The 13,613-nt window shown below is 46.4% G+C and overlaps 1 protein-coding gene across 1 annotated transcript in view; it reads right to left on the bottom strand.

The window, feature by feature from the left end:
* LOC144142842 (T-complex protein 11-like protein 1) overlaps positions 1-9,546 on the bottom strand; it is a 31,728-nt gene extending 22,182 nt beyond the window's left edge. The window contains exons 1-2 of the mRNA XM_077674636.1: positions 9,312-9,546; positions 1,696-2,043 (exon numbers count right to left, since the gene is read on the bottom strand). Coding sequence (XP_077530762.1) covers positions 1,696-2,043; positions 9,312-9,510 — 547 coding nt within the window. The 5' untranslated portion in view covers positions 9,511-9,546. The remainder of the gene's footprint in view (positions 1-1,695; positions 2,044-9,311) is intronic.
* Between the last annotated feature and the right edge of the window lie 4,067 nt (positions 9,547-13,613).

The following is a 13,613-nucleotide window of genomic DNA, read 5'->3' as shown; positions in this document are numbered from 1 at the left end:
TAAATTAAAACGTCCTAAAAAGAAGGCCATGAGAAACAAAAATACATAGATCAACATCGGTATAACAGCACATGGACAGGGGAAATGCAAAGAATACACAGTGTGACAGTGATAGCTACAAGGTAACCCGCCGTGGTGGCTCAGTGGCTAAGCCGTTGTGCTGCTGAGCACGAGGACGCGGGTTCGATTCCCGGCTGCGGCAGCCGCTTTTCTAATGGAGGCGAAAAGCAAAAACGCTCATGTGTACGAGATTTTGGCGCCCGTTAAAGACCCCCAGGTGGTCAAAATTAAGCTTGAGTTCTCCACTACAGTGCGCCTCATCGCCTGCGTTGCATTGACACGTTAAACCCTACAATCAATCGACAGCTACAAGGTATCGCTGTCTCTATTTGACTTGATGGTTTCACCTAAAGGTAGGAAATGACTTTCGGGCAAAAATGCAACGGACAAAGAAAGAAAATTCCCAGAGCATTTTCTCCTTTGCAATCTCCATGTTCGCATTCTATCAGCAATAAGAAATTAAGAAAGCAGCCCCTCACAACATTTTGAGCAGCTTTGTTTCTGGGACTCGGCGGCAACAGCCCAGAAATTGCCAAGGGCTTTGCTACACAACAATCCACTCTTAAAAGGTGTCAAAAAATTCAAGAAAACATTTCTTGAAATGTAACACAACTTCCCAGATCAGCTTTGCAAGCAGAAAGAATGTGATGAGAGAATGCTCGGTGATTAGTGTTGCTTTAAGACTTGCTGTTTCACCACATTCAAGAAAGGTGCACCTGACATAGCCAATGCAGTTTTTCAATTTCTCTTTGTGACCGTTTCCATTCCTTCCCACTCTGTGACCGTTTCAATTCCTTTCAGTTTCTTTTCAAGTCGCTCTATGACCGACCATCAGGGTCACGGAGCGACTTGGAAGTACAGAAAGACCGTAAAGTCGGCTGAAGGAGGTAATAAGAAAATGTCACAGCAAAGAATGGACTAGGGCATCATAAGACAGGAATAACCGGAGGAACATGGGGGAGGCCTTGGACCCATGCCAAAGTACACAAAAAATGACATTAAGTGCTTAATGCCTTATGTTGTAATGCCATTAATTCGCTGCTACACGCAAAAACGTAATGCCATTCGCTCTAATGTCATTTTTGCCTTAAGGAGTTCTGCACAGCTCATTCAACTTCACGAAATCCTTGAATCTGCCTACTCTCGAACGCGATGAGCACCAAATGAATGCAACAAAACCCTGAGCAGCGGAGTGTTGACATGGAAACGTAGCTGAATTTCGAAATAGGACGATTTTTTTGTGCACTCTTGGTGGCGAAGTTCTGAAGAAGACCATTACGTTTTCTTTAACAAGAAACATTTTTAACGATTGTGTGATGTTTTTGTCTACGTTAAAAACTTCTAAAGTATAAGTGCATTTCTCATTTTGGTTATTATCACCATCATGACTAACACATTTAATGCCTTTGCGTTTCCGTGTGTAGCAGGGCCCGCTCAAATAATGTCATTCGGTATCTTAAGGCTTTAAAGTTTCAATTGCCTTTTTCATTAAATGCGTCACGGGTATTAGTCCTCCAGAGGACACAAGCAGGATAATGATGATTAGAATGATGATGATGTGATGATAGTGGTGATGATGATGGTGGTGGTGTAGCAATAATAATGATGATGATGATGATTGTAATGCACGCATACCAGGCACCATGCCAAGGCCCCCTTCGATGTTCAGCGGGCCTGGCACGCCCTCGTCTCGCGGCTTCTTCTTGATCGGCGAGGACTGCTTGACATCCCCGTTGACATAAGTGACGCCCTCCATGCCGCTGCCATTGTTGGCCTCTTCTCCCCCGCTGCTCTCGCTGGAGGTGTGGAAGCGGGCGCCCTCCTTGCTGGGAGCCCGGTCGCCGATCGCCGACCGGGCGTCGCTGCCTCCCCCGCCGCCTGCCCCATTCTGGGAATCGTCGGCGTCACTCATGTTCTCCATCTCACTGCCTCTCGCTTGTGGCTCCTCAGTGGCTTCGCCTTGTGATGGGGCTCCAGGGTAATCTGCACAGGTGGAGAAGATTCATGCCTTAGACCGGAGTTCCCGCCAATTCCTCAAACCGCTTACGAGTGCCTTCACTTTTTTTGTAATTACAGTTGCATTTTGTAGCAATCTCTGAGCTTTTGCATGCACAGAACCATAACTATTTGGTATCGATGGTATTCACCAAAAAGTTTAGCTGTCAATTTCTTCGTTTGGCAACACTGGAAACAGCCGCAGACATGACCCAGCTTGTGCTACTGCGCCCGCACGCCGCAGAAAAAAAAAAAAAATACCGGCGTGCGTCGTCTGCTTTGTTTCAAACCGATTCGAAATGGCGGTGTCAACAGAGATGTTATTAATAATAACATTCACATTGGAGTCGAGGCATTGCGTTCGGTGAGGTAGAGTTTGTAACGTCAAACAGACATCATGTGCCTAGCACGGACAAGTACCGCCATCCCGCGGAGCCCGACGTAACCAGTAACGGCGCACTCACATGGTTGCATGCATGCGTGCCTCGCCAGTGAATACAACCTATATAAGAAATATTATAAAACCAGGAATCTATAAAACAGAAGTCAGGCCTAAGGTGATGATAAAGTTTGTTAGTACAGATGGAATTTCTTACAAAAGGCTGAAAACCAAAATTGTTAAGCTCCACACCATATAAAATTAGCCATGGCTAAGGCTTTCATTAATGTTTCAGAAGACTCAGTTTTTCGCTGTGGCAAAACGAATACAGCTAAACAATTGTTAAGCTCCACACCATATAAAATTAGCCATGGCTAAGGCTTTCATTAATGTTTCAGAAGACTCAGTTTTTCGCTGTGGCAAAACGAATACAGCTAAACCAATGCTGATGATCATGCTTCAAAAATGCTCGTCTCATACATAGCGTGAAATGCAGTGTTAGCTCTGCAAGTAGTCTGCAACAAAAAAATAAACAAATTGTATCACTCCGCCTCGCACCATGGCTCAGATGTGCGCGCCTGAGAATAGCACACGTCCAGACGACCAAGGCTCAAAACGCAGCCCGGAATCATTTTTCGGAAAGAATCTTTTTAAAAACATTGATAAAGGATAAATAAAATAAGCGCAGACAAATATTGCTGTCTACATGGCTGAAAGTAAAGGCAGGAGTGGCAAAACCGTCCGTGCCGTCTGCTCAAAGATCAGACACCCTCAACTCGCAGCATTCTGATTGGACATGTGGCGCCATCTACGAGTTCCTCTTGTAACAAATACTGAAAGCAAAATACTAAAAAATATTGCAGCAGCAAACGCATGTAAATCTTGCTTGTTCAGATAACACTAGCAAAATCCTAATTATAATAATTGAGTTCACAGTATTTGCAAGCTTAATGCTTTGTACAGCGTTGCTCCATACTATTCTTGTCGCAGGAATCGCCCAATTACAGCCTTCAGCCTTGGCAGCATTGCACACAATGTACGAAACACAGTATAGTGAAGATTTATTAGTTTTATTCATACTTACCTTCAGCCCCACAACGAAACTTTCTGATTGTAGTTCTTCAATCATTTTTTGCAGTTCTCCTGCAGGTTCACTAAGCAAGACTATTTCGTCTGCAAACCTCAAATGACTCAAGTATTCCCCGTTAATCTGTAAGACTCTGTTTTCCCAGTCAAGCCTCCTGAATACACTCTCCAGACATGCTGTGAACAAATTTGGTGAGATGCTATCGCCTTGTCGCACTCCCTTATGGATCTGGCATCTATCATTTTGTTTGTGAAAGGTACTCCTGCCCGTGCATTCCTTATATATGTCGTCTAGAAGTCTTATGTAGGTCTCTTCTATTCCTTGATCCTTTAAGGCGTCCAGCACTGCAGTCGTGTTAACTGAAATGCTTTTCCATAGTCTATAAATATCGTATAAAGTGGCTTATTATACTGAAAATTTTTCTTTTACTTGGTTTATGACATGGATTTGATTCATTGTAGAGTATCCTTTTCTAAACCCAGCCTCGCACATGGGTTGTTGAGTCTCGGCTGTCGTTTATGCGGGTAACTAGTATCTTGGTAAACAGCTTGTATACAACTGGCAGTAGGCTGATGGGTCTGAAGTTCTTAAGATCTTTGTTATCTCCCTTTTTGTGAATTGAAACTATGTTGGCGTTTTTTCAGGATCTGGATACCTTTATTGCCCTTAAACATCCTGAGAATAGTTTAGCAAGCTGTTCTAGTACCATATCCCCTCCCTCTTTTAGAAAGTCTATGGTTATGCCGTCATCACCTGCAGCTTCCCTTCTTTCCATGCCCTTAAGTGCCTTTTCTACTTCCTCTAGTTACTGGCACAACATCGCAGGCTAGCTTGTAGAATTAGTAGTTTCCCCTGGTCCAACGTCACTGCCATGTGTAGAATATTTCCGCTATTTTTATTATCTCGTACATATTGTGCGTCGTGTTACCCTGTTCATCCTTAAGTGCATACAGTATTCTGTCTCTGCTAAGAACAAACTTTCCTGTTTGCCTCCTTCAAACTTTTTCCTTTTTTCAACACGTCCTCGATGACCGCCATGTTGTAAGCACGATGAATATATATAATGTAATTTCTATTTGTTCTGTGTATTGCATTAAAAAAAATAGAACAAATTTATTGAGAAGGACAGAATTATGGTGGAGGCACATTGAAATGTACATAGTACGTGCACACATTAATTTTCATAATGTAAATTACATACAATAAAATATACATTATAAATATTATATATAGAAATTTTAACTGCGATATACATTAAAAGTGACTTCTGGTAAATTAAATTCAGTTTATGTAATCAAAAGAAGTTATTTTATAAAACTAAACAATGCAAGTTATGCAGCATAAATATCATCACAGCATTACACGTACTTTTAAAATTGTGTACGTGTGCTGCCGGTCCGTCGCAAATGAGACACGTAACACCGTCGGCCGCGGGGTGTAAGGAGCTTATTCAACTGGCCATAACCTTGAAGACAGCCTGGCCTCCAGCCGATACCACGAACCATTTCGCGCTTGGCTGGCGCGAACGCACACAGACGTGGGTGTTGCGAATCGGCGGTGGGGGCTGTTGGCCCGTGATCCGCGAGCAAGCGACCGCGCGGTGGAGGTCGTCGGTCGTCCTTTCGGTTGCGCGTTCGTTTCTCTCATTCCCTTTTCGCGGAGGCCTGCTGGCTTTTCCAGCGGCCGGTTTCGAGGTTACCGGCGCGACTGAACTCTGACTCACGCCAGCAGGCTTCCACCGTCTGGCCTGGTACGACGGGACAACGGCGCGCGACCTCCAGGCTTTTTAGGCTTTTATTTTGCGGCCATTCGTTAGAAATGGACGCTACTTTCTTTCGTTAAATCAGCGTTAAAAAGAAACTTGCGAGCGACGGCCGGGGCAGCTACGATTTCTCCGGACCGCTGCGGTAGAACTGCCTCCACATATCAACGTTACAGAACAACCCTGCTTATTTCAAAGACTGCTGCAATAAAAATGCAGCTGAATCCGCTAAGCACACACGTTCTTTCGCGAGCGCGCTCGAAAACGACGACTTTGTCGCAGATATTTGCTTCGGTACGCCGTATCCGTCACTGCGAAGCGCCAGAAAAAAAAAAAAAAACACTGAAGGCCTCGCCCTTGGCGACCCAAATCCCACCGTGCAGGAAAAGGAACAAAAGCTACGGCAAATCCGACGCACGGTGCAGGAAAAGAAACAAGTAACGGCAAATCCGACGCTAAAAACCGCGTCCCTCCCCACGAAAGGCGACGATTACCAACGGAGAAGAGGACGGTGCGGAGGGAGCGCGGCTTATTTTCGGAATGCCAGCCGCCCGAAAAGCAAGCCAAGCCAAGACCAAAAACAAAAACGCACTCTCCCGCACTGCCCGAGTTTATCGTCTGCTCTCTTTTTGGCCGCGCGGTTTTGTCCGTTTGTTCAGTGCACTGTGCAGTAAGTGTTTTTGTTTAGATGGGTGCACAGTCCGGGGACCTTCCCCTCGGGTACTTCCGCCGCCGCCTCGGGAGGTCCCTGGCGAACCCCTTTCCAGCGATCTTAAACCGCACCGCTCTGACCCAGTTCGCGCGCGTCTCGGGCGCCGCGTCGGCCTCGCTCTTCGGAAAGAAGGAAGAGAAAACGAGAAAGTCGACGCGGAAGTTACGCAACAGGCACAGCCCGCTAGCAACAACTTGACTCGTATGACGAAAGGAGTGCGCTGACTCGGCTCAGGTAGGATAGCTGTGCCGCGCAAAAGCCGCCAGAAAAAAAAAAAAAAAAAAAGGAAACAGCCCCAAGAGGGATACAGCTGAGCTCATATAAGCCCAGTGTTTATAATGACGTCGTATGCACGCAGCGAAAAGTGTGGGGCAACGAGAAAGCAGAAGGCGGCAAAGAGAAGAAAAAAAAATCGTCCCAAAACAAAATTAAATAAAAGCAGAGAATACAGAGGGAAAGAAGAATCGTGGAAGTTTATACAAAGTCGTATAATTTCTATAAAAGTGAATAATACAATACCTAAAGTAACCACTGCGTTCCACACGGGCTTCGCACAAACACCACATTTTATGGTTTAGGATTACAACAGCCGAGTTTGCCGCAGATATTTGCGTGGTCCCTTTTGCAATAAATTAGATGATGCATGTCACAGCGAGGAGCCAACTTAATTATGAAAATTTATACAATGTTGTATCAGGTCTATAAAAGTAAAATAACACACTGCCCAAAGTAATAATGACTTGCTAGCACTCTGGCTTTGCACATGCATTAAGTTAAAAGGATTTTAACACCAGAGTTTGCGCAGACAGTTTGGTCTGTTTTGCAATAAATTTGGCCACACATTTCACAGTGAAAAGTCAACTTTCAATAAAACGATGCTTGTGATGGGAAAAAAATTTAGAGCAAAAGTTTAAAAATGTGCACTTACTTCAAGACACCTTCACCTCGTTAACTAAACATTTGCATTTATCTTTTGTTGGTTTAAAACTGCAATGAGCAGTAGCATCATGTAATCCAGGTCCTGGCCATCACGTGCTTGACAGATATTTCCTTTGTGTGCACGCACATATATTAAAATATGATGTGAACCTACGTCTCGCAGTACTCATTAAGACGCAGTATATTTTTTTACATGACAACTGAGAATGAGACATCCTATGGTCATACTAATACCAGCAAAGTAATTGCGAGTTATGGCATACCTCAGGGGTGCATGCTTGGTCCAATGGTGTTCCTAAGACACCTTCATGTCGAAGGTTCAACAATGGGACAGAGTGAAGAACTAGACTGGTTGATAAAAGTGTATTACGTCTTGACGCAGCAGTGGGAGAGGCAATGTGGTAAACAGTAGCTAAAGACATGTGCACATTCTGTCTTGTCTTTCGCACCTTGTTGTCGTTTTGTGTTGCCGCATCACCAAGTAACGCAAGTGTCTTTACAGTCGGAAGAAATGTACTCGCTGAGTTACGTGCAGATCCCACAGAAATAGCTTGGAAAGGGTAGCTCACAGATGTGAGTAGCAAAGCATAAGTTTGAACGTTGGAAGCTACTTTAAACAAGCGTTAATGTGAATTTAAACAAGTACCAAATGGCCTTCACTAACATTGGCAGCAGAGTTTAGGAGGTGTTGCATGTGGACGAATACACATTCTCGCCTATTCCTTCAGAGGAATAATTAACATTGACTTCTTTTGCAAATTGACTTGACATTGTAACATTGACTTCTTTTGCAAAATGTAAATCTAGCGGAGTCCTTGTTCCTGAAATGGCCTTCACAACAGGGTAACAATGGTGAAAATAAATAAAACCTGGGAAATGAGAGTGGATACACGTATGATATGTGCAGAAATAAGGCATGTGCGACGCTTGGTGGGTCACACAAATTTCCGACCACCTACTCAAATATTCGGCAAAACCTACACCAACTAATGCGACATAAACAAGCTCGAAGACCAATGGCAAAGATTGGTTTTCGTGCACACACTCTCCCCTTCACCCACTTTTTGTAAAGTTGAATTTAGCACTACGCTTTAGTGGTTTCTGAAACCTCCCGGGTCCAGTTTAATTTCTCTTATCCATTACAGTGACAATCGTGTTTCTGTGATGTAGTTGGCTTTCCCACGAATACACGCCCTGTGAACATCACAGACTGAAAGCATGGCCTCTGTGCGCAATGTAAATTAATTGGCACGTTAACTGGCACTGATGTGTAAGCACTGCCAACTGTGTGGTGACTGTTCCAGCCACATAAGAGAAAAAACAGCACAGACAGTAAAGTGAACATCGGCAAAATGCTTTAAAGGTAATCAAGCTAGAATAACTTAGCTGAAAAATGTAGAAAAAATATTTAGGAATTCCACTAGAAACATCTGACATATAAAGGCGTCGATGCGACATGCCTCCACCCATTTATATTTACCGAGGATAGACCGCTTACCCAATTCCTTGTCTTGAGGAGGGGAACTTGCGCAGAGGTGAATATGCGGGTAAAAGTTTTTGCAACCAACGCAACCGGTCCTCCACAAACTCTCGTCTGCTCATGTGTGCACTGATTATCTCAAAACAGGCCAGGTACGATAAGACGCGCGAAACTGCGCGAGAATCTTCCACTGGCACAACATAGACTCTCGCATTGTTATAGACTCTCGCAGAGGTGCGACCAAGAAAGCGCCAGTTCCTCAAAAAAAAAAAAGAAAACTGACGCTTACCTCACTGACTACATGTAACATGTTTTTCTTGTTTTTGTTTTTGCTACAACAAAAAGAGGCCCAGATTCTGCAAGCCCTTGCCAGATTACAAATGCTGGCATTTACGCTGGTTTCCAAGACATCAGTTTTTTTTTTTTTTTTTCTAACTACGGTCTCGCTACCAGCGCTCAACAAAGGCTGCCCCGCAACGGTAAACACAAATCAGCTGTTCGCGCATCGAACGGATGGCAGACAATCGCGGAGGCAATGGCGCTGTCTTTCCCAACGCCCAATTTATGCTCACGGTGTACGGATTCGCGCGTTGGAACGGCCAAATTTATCGATAACGTGCGGGGTTGAGTGACGCAACAAACCGTGGCCGTCTACCACTACGCTACAGTTGCGACGTCGTCGACGCTCGGATGCGTAGTTCCGGGACTCTCAAAACAAAGCGTATCGCTCTTGTTGCTAACGGGTCCCGCGTTTGGGGCACCTGCTTCGAAGACGGCTTCTGAGTCCAGCGACGCACAGACAGCGCCGTGAACCCGTACGCGCGACAGTTCAAGGCAAACGCGCTCATCGACGCAGCGCGCTGACGTTAAGAAATGAAGAAAAATCGAGATGCTTACCTGAAACAGGAAATCCTTGTCCGGTCCCAAGTCTTGTAATTTTGGTGTGATAGGCCTGACTTGTTGGGAAAATTTTTACATCTTCTAGGCGTCGAAGTAGCCAAAGACGCGGGTTCTCACGCGCGCACGCTAGGAAATACGTCGGGCATGCATCGCGACTCGACGAAAACTGAGCCAGTAGAAGCAGACCCTCTTCCATACACGCTACACCTGTCAGATCTATGTATTTATGGTAGGATTGTTTCCTTCTCAATCTGTAAAGCCCTCCCTAAATGCCCCTGTGCCAGCATCTGCTCATAAATACCACTAGGGGCGCCAGCTACATGTACTGGTCATCTTTATATTAAACAGAAGGCTTATGTCAAGATTAGTGACCATAATTGACTCTAAATTTGTTATTTTTTTGTTATGCGTGTAAAATACAAGTTTAATAAAATTTTGTTGCCAACTTTTTGTTGCTATGAGCGATTTCTCTGTCACCCGACGCAAACGCTATGCAGTACGGCAACATTGAAAACGCCACTTTTCGGCGCGAGAATTCAAGCCAGCTTAGAGCCGAGAGGGGGTTCATCGCGTGGATTTCAGCTTCATTGTTTGGCAACCAGCACCCCCACCGCTCAAAAAGGTAAGCCTGCGTCGTGCACATATTTTTTGTACATCGTAAAGCGTTCTGTATCAATAATTGAAAGCTTCCAGTCTAGTCACCGAGTTTTTTCACGCTCGTGCACTACAGGATTGCGTGAGACGGTGAGACGACACACAGCCGGATTGGCATTCGGCATCATCAAGGGCTGAAAAAAAAAAAAGTTGGCCTACGATCACAGAAGTAGGGTGCTATCACAATACCTGCGCTCGAGAAGATATGCTGTCGTTCTCGCTGAGACGAGCGTGGGGTACTTCATAATGTGGAAGCGTTGACCAGTTCTATCGGGTACACACTGGAGGAGGGAGGGGGGGGGGGGGGGGTCGCAGGGTCTCTTTCCAGCGAAAGCTAGAGCCCTCGAGCACATCGTTCCGTCGTCAGGCACGAAGAAGATATCCAGGAAGCGACCCATTCTGAAGAAACTGGGGGGAGTTCTGCATGGTGCTCACGATGCGCGCTTGGAAACAGTCGTGTAGATAGTCCCGGCCCTGCACCCCGACGGAGAGGGGGGCGGACCTATAAATAAATGTAGGGATGAGGGTACAAAGCACAAGAGAAATATTTAAAAATGCATTCATACTACAAAAAAATCAGAGATGCACTTTAGAATACTTCCGTATGTACAGTCGTCAAAAGTGTTAACAAAAACGAACGAGGTGTCAACGTATGCACAGAGTGGCAGCTGGGTAGGTTGCGCGCATGCGCTGGGGCTGCCGAGTGCACAAAGTCAGCATCGGGAGCACCGATTATCAGCCGCCGAAGATGCCCCGGTGGCTATCGTGATCTGCCGCTCTGTGCATAGGCTGGCACCCGCTCCTTCGTTATTGTTCACACTTGTGACGATTGTAAGTGCGAAAGCAGGTGTGGGTGGTATGTGGTCGTCGCAGCCATGGGAATGGGTGAATTGGACGTGAACCGCCGAAGGCCGTTATCATCATCACCGGCCAATTCCCCTGAGTGGGCGTGGGGGAATTGTGGGCGGGCATGCTGATATCGCAGCCGAATGGAAGTTGGTGAAACAGCCTTGAACATCTGACGACAGCTGTCATCGTCAGCGGCCAGTCCCTTCAAATGGGTATATGAAAACGTTGTTAAGTATACATTAAACTTCAGCGTTACGTAACCATATCGTTGAGCTAACAACGTGTCCATCAAGCTCGTTGTACGTCAAGCTGCGAGTACTGGTTGATGACGCAGCACGTCCAGGCGTAACGTTAAGCCTAACGTCCGTTTCCAATTATGCTTCTGGCCGGCGCATGGCCGGCCAGAAGCATAATTGGAGTCGTTCACACTTGTGACGACTGTAAGTGCGAAAGCAGGTGTGGGTGTTATGTGGTCGTCGCAGCCATGGGAATGGGTGAATTGGACGTGAACCGCCGAAGGCCGTTATCATCATCACCGGCCAATCCCCCTGAGTGGGCGTGGGGGAATTGTGGGCGGGCATGCTGATATCGCAGCCGAATGGAAGTTGGTGAAACAGCCTTGAACATCTGACGACAGCTGTCATCGTCAGCGGCCAGTCCCTTCAAATGTGTATATGAAAACGTTGTTAAGTATACATTAAACTTCAGCGTTACGTAACCATATCGTTGAGCTAACAACGTGCCCGGCAACTCAAGCTCGTTGTACGTCAAGCTGCGAGTACTGGTTGATGACGCAGCACGTCCAGGCGTAACGTTAAGCCTAACGTCCGTTTCCAATTATGCTTCTGGCCGGCGCATGGCCGTGATCGCAACCACATGAGGTGTCGCAGACAATGGGAACGTTAGACCAGCCCATAACCGCGTTCGCAGTCAGACGATTGGTACCAACGTCGTCACGACGCTGACGCCACAATTTCAAAGGATAGACCTTGTAATGCTTTCGTATTAGAAACTACTCGATATTATCAGCAAACTTCAAAATCCAATGAAACATTTTACGCTACCTACCGATTGTTCCCCTTTTTCTTAAAGGGGCACTGAAGTGAATTTGTCAAGCTCCTGTTCTTGCTCGGACTGCATAGACTGGCTCAAATAAACACACTTTTCATGGTTTAACCGGTCAATACGGCGGTATTTTATTATAAAGCCCGAAAGGAGAAAAGCTATTATGCGGGGTCTGCGGTGGTCGCACCAACTAAAGCAGTGACGTCCATACTAGGTGCTACGGGATCGGACAATGTCCAAGATTACAATATTCACCAGTTTCGGTTTCGGTTCTGTGAAGCAACATCCTTGCTATGCGACGTTATCGTTAGCTGGACATTCTCAGTAATCCGCATACCGCGCTTGCCATGTTGTCGGCTGTAAAATGCCTCAGATAAGCCTACCATCACGGCTTGGAACCGCAACAATTACTGGCCGAAGCGTACGCAGTGGATCAACGCCCTCCCCGTCACCGGAGACGTTCAAATGCGATGGGTTTTCCCCAACCTTTGGAGCTTGTCTGGCTCGTGCCTGTATTGTGAGAGGCGTGTTCGCACCAGGCCAAGCGTCGGCTGATTCGGTACTGTGCCCGCAAGCAGTCGGTGCGTATGGCAACACCACGCCAACGATATCTCATCAGCGCGTCAGTGTCAGTCTGCACGCGTTATGCGAACTCGCTCGTGGAGCAATGAACGTTACAGCGCAAAAACTGAATATTCACTCTAGAAAACATTGCCCAAACACAAATACAGCTAAAAAAGCGTGCGCTATCGGGGATTATAACTTGAGAATTGCAAAACAATATACCTATAGTGCTCAAGACCACTCTACCGTAAGTCAACGCTGCCAGGGGCGGAAATATACAGTATATAACCTATAGCCAGTTCACATTTTTATTTAGTTTTAGCATCCCAAGCAACTTATATGCCTATTTTTTGAATAACGCTGGTGCAGTAAACATCCACCAGGTTTCCACAAATATTCCGTCTCTAGCAACTGCATTCACTAGGCGGAAAAGCGTACGCAGATGTGTAGTCGTGCTGCTGACCACTCCAGCGCAGAAGGTGCTTTCAGCCCCTTTGTTTTATGCTGTACGATCAAATTTTCGGATGATTTTATTTCATTAGTCCCTATATTAACTCCGCTTACTCTTTTCCCGCCTTCAATTTTCCTACCGCCTTCGATTTTCCTACTAGCGTACCAGTCAGGGAAGCGTCGCATGTGCGCTTCTGCAGAGCGACCAGGACTTGGAGCTTGATACAGTGTACAAACTAACAAAGGAAAGAAAGGCACATTCTTCTATTCACAAACGTGTCGTGGCTTAGTTTCAACTGAGCGAACGAATTGCGACGACCCGACGGCGGCCGGCGGTCGAAACGCTGGGCCGACTGAGCCGTGCAGTACCGCAGTCAAACCAAACCATTTTTAAATGCAGAGCATTTCTTAGCTTCGCCTCTTCCTGCGTCGGACGGCGTCCACAGCAGGTGCGCCTCTCCTCCTTCCCTCCTCTCTCTCAGCAGCAGCTGTCGCGCGCATGTGTCGTAGTCAGCCCCTTCGCTCCGTCGCGGTCTCGGCGTAACAGGTGCGTGATAGCAGCGCGGTGGGGCGTGGAAGGGCGCGCGCTGCTTGCGCATGCGCGCTCTCCCCCCCCCCCCCCGTACTGCTCTCCCTCTACTGCGCGCGCTGCAAATATAAAGCGGCTAGCAGTCGCTCGTGCTTCAGTCACTGCGTTGCTCCTTCCTTCCTTGGTTG

This window comes from Haemaphysalis longicornis, unplaced genomic scaffold (genome assembly GCF_048455015.1).
Source record: "Haemaphysalis longicornis isolate Haplotype H1 unplaced genomic scaffold, Haemaphysalis longicornis Haplotype H1 scaffold_6, whole genome shotgun sequence".
In the NCBI taxonomy this organism is placed as follows: Eukaryota; Metazoa; Arthropoda; class Arachnida; order Ixodida; family Ixodidae; genus Haemaphysalis; species Haemaphysalis longicornis.
This window is presented reverse-complemented; position numbering and strand designations above follow the sequence as displayed.